Consider the following 8,984-nt stretch of genomic DNA (forward strand, 5'->3'; position numbering starts at 1 on the left):
CCTGCTCCTCTGATGCTGCCTGGCCTGCTGTGTTCATCCAGCTCCACACTGTGTTATCTCTGACTCCAGCATCGGCAGTTCTTACTATCTCTTAGGGTGTTCAGGGGTATGTTCTAAATGTGCTTTACTGTTTGATCTTGTCTGACACCTGTTGCAATCACTTTTTATAAAATCTTATTTAATTCCCAATATATTGCAATAAGTAAAGACTGAGAATCATCCTCAAGTAAAAATTTTAGCTGTGAAATTCGGCTCCCAGTCGTTCAACATTGAGTGCTGTCTGACCTTCAAATTGAGCCAGCAACATTGGACACCTTTTGGATGAGGGTTTGAGCACCCATGCTGGGACTGTGTAATGCTGGTTTAATGCCGGTTTAATGCCAGCACTACCATTTTGCAGCTCACTGTTCCAGTTAACACCTTTTCATAATCTTAACAGCAGGAAAGGCCATCAATCCTGCACTAGTTAAAGGGATCATCAGCTACTTTCAAGTTTGTTAACAAACGATATCTGACTTGCAATAATTGGAGAAGTGGTCACCAGGTTCCAGAATTGGTTAAAGTTGCTATTTAAAGTTGTGTGAATGAATTTGTCATTGCTTCAAAGATTCAATACAAACTATTCGCGCACAGATTGTACCCATGTGGACGAGAGGACGAGAGGGAGATGGGCAGAGACAGTACTGACAGAGCAAGCTGCTGGAGGGAAGGAAAGGAGCGGAGAAAGACGCTCAGCAAAGGGCTGTATCTACTAAAGGTGTTTAAGGAGCAAAACTAAGGCAAAATACTACAGATGCAGGAAATCTGAAATATAAACAGAAAACATGCAGGTAGTTTGGCAACATCTGTGTAGAGAAACAGTCAATAATTGGAATTTTATTCCTTTCTCTGACAGTCTTAGTGACAAACCAGGAAGTGGGATTTGGGGTGGGGAGGAGAGTGAACTGTGCTCTGTGGGATGCAGCGCTGCAATTTACAGGGGTCAGGGTTCAGGCAACAAATGGCTTGCCACTGGAGCAACAATTTCTATTAAGGATTGTTTGCCCCACCTCCAGAGCTGTTGACGATTTGGAGGGCCAGCAGCTCAATAATCTCAGTGGCCATTGCTGGAACTGCAGCTGGAAGAGAGCCATATCATGAAAGGAACCAAGTGGAATCTGGGAGGAATCAGGGTGAGCAGTCAGGCAGGTTCCAGGAGGACAGGGGTACATTGGTGAAGGCAGGTAATATCATTGTTGTGGGAACCATTGGCATTATAGGGTGTGGCTCCTTCCATTCACCAAATAGGTGGCCCCACCACAGTTCACTGGAAGGCTACATGGGTTTACCTGACAGTGTCCCCATATACAGGGCCCATTCACCATTGGGGCAATGCAAATGGTAGAGGGAAATGGTCTTAGTAGGAATTAAATAGTTCAATTGGCTCCTGGGAGGGAGGGTAACATACATGGTGGTGGGAAGATGACAGGCATTCAGCAACGCAATTTCTCTCACCATTTCATGGATCTTCCAGCCAGTTCCCAGAGGGCATTGAGCCAGGCCCAATGTTTCAGGTTGATCATCAGACCTTTCGAGTGGCAATTCTCCTTCCTGAACCTCAGAAGCAAGCAGTGCGTCAGATGTCTCTACTTCACTAAGGATGTCCCTACAGAAAGATGCCCCTTTCTGCAGTCCTAACGGCAACCTCAGAGCAGGGTGAGGATGGCATTGCTATGAAAGTGGCTATGAAAGCAACCATGGCAGTGAACTTTTAAGTGTTTGTCTCCTTCTAGGCCAGACACAGATATTTACAACATTTCGTAATTTGCCATCCATTTTAATAGATTAAGCTACTGAGGCTCTGTATTCCAAGAGAGCTGAATATATTTCTTCTCTTCCCAGAGAGTAACAGTAGCAATGAGCACAACGCTTCATAAGGATTGCGGGCCTCACTGATGGTGTGGTGTGACATTGACTGTATTCATGTCATTTTGTGCATGTCACATGGTAATTCTGACATGTACTAACACTCAAAGGGATTCTAACCGTGTGTATACCAGCCAGGGCAAGGGGTTCTTGTGTTCCAGCAGTATTATCCCCTATTCTGGGCCAAAAGGGCCAAGTTCAAGTCTCACTTGCCCCAATGTGTGTTAATAACATGTCTGCATAAGTTAATTAAAAATAATTTATCGTGCAATTGAATATCTGGTAGCCTTGTAGCAGTCAGGAAAATTGTGGTGTAGTGGCAATGTCACTGAACTAGTAACATTGAGACAAAAACAGAAATAGCTGAAGAAACTCGGTAGGTTTGGCAGCGTCTGTGAAGAGAAAACAGAGAGCGGGAACATTGATTCTGCATTCTCTCTACAGATGCTGCCAGACCTGCTGAATTTCTCTACTATTTCTGTTTTTGTCTCAGATTTCCAGCATTCGCAGTTCTTCGTTATTTGTTTTTTTGCTTAAAAATACAGAAAGCTAATGCTTGGGGGACTCAAGTTCAAACCCCACCATGGTGCTGGTGAAATTTAAATTCACTTAATTAAAAAAAAGTCTGGAATTCACAGCTAGTCTCGGTAAGAGATTATTGTAAAAATCCATTTGGTTCACAAACGCTTTTTAGGGAAGGAAATCAGCCATCTTTACCTAGTCTGGCTTGTATGTGACACTAGACCCACAGCAACATGGTTGACTCTTAACTGCCCTGTGAAATGGCCTAGCAAACCATTGAGTTCAAGGGCAATTAGAGATTGTTAACAAATGCTAGCCTTGTCAGGGAGCCCATACATTCCTAGATAGAAAAAAAAGAAAAATGAAGTTATAATGTCTTCACTCTGAGCCACCAGAACAAACCAGAGGGTGACCACAGGGGGACAAGAGTTATCTGTGAAGTCATGGCTCTTGAATTTGTGCAGAGCCAACACATACATGTACAATGTGCACCGTAAATGAAAGTCATGCTGCCACATGGAAAGTGATTGAGCACACTGTTGGGATGCATATAGTACCCTCCTGCTTTCTCAAACAGTACTGATCCAAGCGACTGTCAAGATTTATGGTGGTGGTGTGCTGCATTTTGCACAGCTTCACCACCTTGACCAGCTGAGGCAGAAGTAGTAGGAGCGGATGGAGGGAAAGGAAAAAGAGAGGGTAAGAAATGAAAGAAGAAGGAAGGATGCAAACAATACAGCCTCCTTCTGGAGTCTCTATCCCAATCAACTCAACCAAATGCCATTGCAGCAATTACAACCCCAATTCCCCATTCCCCAGCAGTCCCACTATAAACCTTCTATTTATTAACTCACTGCAATGCAAAAATAAACAAATAATATTGAGATGTAAGGTGTGTAATGTATATATAACACTATTTACTTTTGAATTTGGATTTTTGAATCTGAACCAGTGATATATGGGTTTACTGCGTGCCTGAAAGGATTTGATGATTAACTTGTAAGTGCTTCTATAGCCATGGCGATGTCCTTTAAAAACAGTTTGAAAGATTTTGGAGGCTAATGTGAATTTGTGAAAGTTTAAAAGTGAACAACATAAACAGTGTAGTGCATTATGTTATCTGATAGAAGATTCTAGAATTTTGTGGGGGCGCTTAGGTGAAACGCTGATAGCTTAGAAAGAAAGTATTTCCTTTGTTTTCAGTTTGGGTAGGTATGCAGTGTACTTGGGTGAAGCTTGATTGGTAAAGCAGTTGCTCCTGAGAAAGGGAGAATATATTTTAGCGTTGTCAAAAGTATGTTACCTTAGTGTAAGAGTTTAGGTTAAAAACGTTTGCTTAAAACTCTGGAGCTGACAAAGTCTAGGCTCAGTTACATGACAAATCAAGATCCCCAATTGAAGTCACGATTAATTCAAACCCTTTGTGAGATAGAAAAGGGCACTCACTGTACTGGTGGAATACTGTAATGGGATGCCATCGGGATTAATGGGATTATATTTTTTCCATGAGCTTTGAAATATGTCAACACGTGCTAGATGGAGGTGATGGCGTAGTGGTATAATCGCTAGACTATTAATCTAGAGGCCCAGGTAATATTTTTGGGACTGGAGTTTGAATTGTGCCATGGCACAGCGGAATTTGAATTCTATATGTATCTCGAATTAAGAGAGTCTAATGATGACCATTATCGGGAAAAACTCATCTAGTTCACTAATGCCCTTTGAAGAAGAAAACTGCTGTCCTTACCTGGTCTGGCCTATACATGCCTTCAGACCCAAAGCAATATGGTTGACTCTTAACTGCCATCAAGGCAATAAGGATGGATAATAAATGCTGGTCACTCAGGTGATGGCCATATCCAATGAATTTTTAAAAAAGTATATAGTTTGATTTATTCTATATTATCTTAATTTATTTTACACAATAAACTGGTTTCATTGTTAAACCCAAACCTGCAGCATTGCATGCTTATATTTCAGTGAGAGATCACCTCATTAAAACATAGAACATAGAACATAGAACATTACAGTGCAGTACAGGCCCTTCGGCCCTCGATGTTGCGCCGACCTGTGAAACCAATCTGAAGCCCATCTAACCTAAACTATTCCATTATCAAACCAAAACAAATGATCTATCAAGCCAGATTTCAGTCTGGGACCTGACTTGTACAGAAATTATATTAGCTGAGATCTTAACAATAAATATTCCAAACTAAATGTAGAAAATGAACGATGTCATCACCCTGCCACAGTCACTTAGTGCCTGCTTTGTGGATGTTTTTCCCTGTGCTAGTGATCCTATACAGTATTATCCCACTTGGCTGCCCTACAGTTTGGAGGCGACTGCTCACTTTCAGTGGAGAAAAATGCAGGTGGTCTTCGAGGACAACATTGAGCTGATGTGACTTCGTAATCCTAGTTTTAGACTCCTCTACCTTTTCATGGGCAACATTAATGTAAGCTGGCTAGTTGAATGATAATAGCACAGGTACTGGTGGGTTGCAAGGGTGGGAGGATAAATCCTGAGAGAGGACAGCAGGTTCATGCGCAATAGAATCACTGGAACAGTGTTTCAGCAATTCCAGAAATCTGCTTGAGAACAAATCGGAGTGCCAGGACAAACTTTTTTGCACACAAGATTCCATAACCATGGTGGCAACGATCTGTACTTTCTACTAACCTTGTACGTTGCTAGTCTGTGCTTCTAATGCTGCATCCAGACATTAGGTGGTTTCTGTTTGTGCTGCAATGGTAGCTGAGACATCAACCATCATAGATCTGCAAGTTGCTAAATAAGTTAGTACCAGACTGCTTCATGGTCTTGTTGGTGACAACAGGCTTTCCAGCAGGACTGCAAATACACCAAGCAGTTAGGTGTACATTTCTAACAGCCATCTTCTGTCGGCCACCCCATTGACATTCTCATCTGAGTCTTCTTCAGCCAATCTTATTGTGGCCCTAGCCTGCACTGAGATGTAACTTATGCTACCTTACCTCCTGGCCCAGCTGCAGACTAGTCTCACCACACACAGGTCCTGCTGCTAAGCTATCCTCTAAAATGCATACAGTTTCAGAATCTAAGCTGGTCCAAGGGAGTGAGAGCAAGTGATGGAGCATCTTCGTCATGACATTCTTCCTGCTCTTTTACCACTGCCTGGTCAGGTTGCAGTTCTTGAGAACCTGAAAGGAGAAAGGTATAAGGGTAGGGTTGTGGTGAAGAGAGTGGTGAGAAACCACATAGTATATGCTCACACAATTTGCTCCTTGTGAATCAGAGGAGATTGTAAAATGAGTGGAAGTGGAACATGACAACATTGTCATCATCTGTGGCTTTTGCTTTTATCACTGCCCAAGGCCTCATTCATGGCTGTTTCATTGATTTCGACCACCTTCTTCTCCACAGGACAAGTCCACAGGGACAAGGATATGCAACTGTGCTTGTTCCTCACTAGTTAGATCTAGTTGGCTCTGGCTGTGCTTTACTGTCCTGCAAATGAAAGGGACTTGTGATAGTGATTGTGGTTCTTTGTATTTCGGTCATGTGATTGACACGGTTGAATTTTACCAAGTATGAGGTGTGGGTGCTAGACTTGCAATAGTGCTAAAAGTATGAATGTGATGAAGTATTTGAATGTAAGGTATAGTTATGATTGTTAGAGTTTGTTAGTTCGTCTGTGATCTTAGTAGGGGTGTAATGTGTATGCAGCAGTGTGCCAGGCCAATTGTGCAGTGGATGGGATATGGCATTTGAAGATTTTCTGGCCTTGACCATACATGTGAGATCATTAAATATTTTGAGAAATTGCATCGAGATACTTGGGGTGAACTCCTTAGGCATTAGTCTCCACAGGTATCTGACCACAATGTTTTTGAAAAGTTTGTCTGAAAGACCTTCTGATGCCCTGAGGTAGAAGTCATCCCTCCTGCTCTCCACTTCCTGCACCAAAGCCTGCAGTATCAGAAAATCTTGAAGTCCACATTCTGTCACGTTGTACCATGTTTGTCTTTTCCAGGTCACTATCAGTTGTGGCATGATCTCCAGCATCTGCTACAGCTTGAATGCATGACTCCTTTAATGTAGATTAGCTTGAACTTTTATGCATCTCTCATGGTTTTGCACAACCCTATCAGGCATGCAGTCACGTTTAAATAAGTGGGCAGCTTGAAGTTATGTAGAGGACATAGGTTAAACATGCATCATGATTCTAACCTCTGTTTTGGGGGTTTATTGAATTTTGCATCTCCGAGTAGTAATAATTTGATTGCAGCTAACTGAATTATGATAGTTATAAAATTAAACAATCAAATTTTGACTTCCATCAGCTAATTTTAATATATTGAACATTTCACAGATTGAAATGGTTTTTAAAATTGGCTTAAGCTGGCCACAGTGATTACCTGACCACCAGTTGAACCAGTTCATAAAACCATCAATAAAGAAGACCCAGCCTAAACTGAAATGAGCCTGTCCTCAATATGACTGAAACCAATCACTTAGATCCATGTGTCCTATGTGATTTACATTTTTCTGGAATTTTACCACAATGCAATAAAAGTTACCGATAGATTAACCAGCTTGAAAATAAGTAAAGCCAGACTCTGGAATGCACAAGTAAATTGTATTTCATGCTATTGCTTTTGGGTAGAGCAGACAGGAGAAACATGGATTCATATCAGCTGCACTGGAAGTCTTGCTTTCTTTTCCTCTCTCTTTCCCTCTCTCCCTCTCCTACTTTCTGTGTCTTTCAGTCTTACAACAAGGTAAGCTAATTGAAGAAACATTTATTCACGAAGAACTCAATGATATCAACTAATTTCACCACTGCTAAGGTAAAAGATCATCAATTAAACAATCATATCGTCAGGTTAAAGCTAAATACCTCAGAAACTCTAAAGACTTTTTCAGGTATATATTCTTGATCCTCCTTTTTGTAATACACACCTTCCCTCTATTAAACTTCATATCTGTGCACAAGTTTAGAATTTTTTTCTCAGGCTCGTTAAGTAATGACATTTTGTTTTCTTTCATTCAAGAAAAACTGATAAGTGAATTTGTACTTTTGAGTTAGCAAGCTACATTTTCATTGAAGTATAATATAGCTACTTGCTAAAAAGAAACACAAACCTTTGTTTTAGCTAACAAAGGAGATTGAAAAGAGGGGCGCTGGTTCACTCCTCCTCACCTGATTTCAACATTGATTATTCAAATTTATTACTCTAAATCAACAGAAACTTTTTCTTGTCTTAGTTAACTCCCACAATCTTGTTTTATCATCAAAGTTCAAACATGAAAATGAATTCTGCCATTTGCTGTGGCCGCTATTTTATGTTTCAAATGACTAATTTTTTTGTCTGATCTGTTTGCTTCTTAACAATTTAAGCTTACATAAATCAATGAATGCTTGCAGCTGATTTTTACGAACAGTTTGAATCTGCTGGAAGCATTTTTAATCTATATGACACTATTTCAATTTTGCACGAGAACTGGAGATCAGCGTAATACTGACCTATTTTATATTTGTTGTGCATCTCCCCAAAATATAATAGCCATAGCAATTTGTAATTTTAGCTTCAAAGGAGTAAGGGAAGCACTTGATTATATTGCAGACATTTGGATTTTTAAACCTCTAAGTATCTCCTTGTAGGTCATGTTTTTTCCCTTCACAGTCATGTATTAATGTAGGAGCAGCTGTGAATGCTGTCTCTCAGAATAATTGGCATGAAAACAATGAAGCTGTCTAATTCACTGGCCACAGTAAACACACAATAAGAGGCACAGCAAACGGAGGCATTGTTTCAAGACTACACAGAGGATCATGTATTGTTGATCCTTTACCCCTGATGAAACTATTTGCCATCTCAGTACTTAACTGCCATTTATATACGTATGCACACACACATATCACTGATATCTATTGTTTGACTCACCGTATGAGGCTGAGGGCAGGTATGTTCTATTTCCTCCATAGTCTTTGATGGAAGCTTATAACAGGAGGATTTTGGGATACCTTCTAGTGACTCAGCATCAAATTTAAGAACTGGCATGACCGAGGGAAAATCTGCTGTCTCCACAATCTAACTCCACCGATCACTTTGTTGTCCGTCAGGTCCTTTTCTCCCGTGCTGTTACAATTTTAGTTCTCACACCCCTAGGGAAACATGAACATTATTCTCTCATATAAGCTACAAGGCAGGGCCTTCAGCTGTCGCTATAACAACCATTCAGTAGGTTTGTTACTACCTCACTAAGCACAATCATTTACATATTGTGCACTGGTTGGCTGTTTTCACCATGGGATGAGAGTAAAAGCAAGGCACATAATTCTGGTACTGTGCTAGTGACAGTGACAACTTCAATCTGGGCCAAGGGGCTGGTGACAGCAGGGGTGGGAGGGAGGGAGTCGAAACACAATTGCACAGAAACTGACTTTGATTACCAAATCAGAAAATTGAGATCAGCAAGCAAAGTATAAAGAACCAATCGTCTGTCTTCCACATTAGTGTCAAGGATGTCACAGTGGATGTGCTGTGCTGAGTCAAATATTTGAATCTTTAAT

The 8,984-nt window shown here is 40.9% G+C and overlaps 1 protein-coding gene across 1 annotated transcript in view; it reads right to left on the minus strand.

Annotated features, from left to right (window-relative positions):
* Positions 1–8,472, minus strand: part of LOC109934154 (choline-phosphate cytidylyltransferase B) — a 52,600-nt gene extending 44,128 nt beyond the window's left edge. The window contains exon 1 of the mRNA XM_020532973.2: positions 8,356–8,472. Within this exon, the coding sequence (XP_020388562.1) occupies positions 8,356–8,472 (117 nt within the window). The remainder of the gene's footprint in view (positions 1–8,355) is intronic.
* Between the last annotated feature and the right edge of the window lie 512 nt (positions 8,473–8,984).

The sequence above is a fragment of the Rhincodon typus genome, chromosome 11, assembly GCF_021869965.1.
Source record: "Rhincodon typus isolate 14 chromosome 11, sRhiTyp1.1, whole genome shotgun sequence".
NCBI classification, from domain to species: Eukaryota; Metazoa; Chordata; class Chondrichthyes; order Orectolobiformes; family Rhincodontidae; genus Rhincodon; species Rhincodon typus.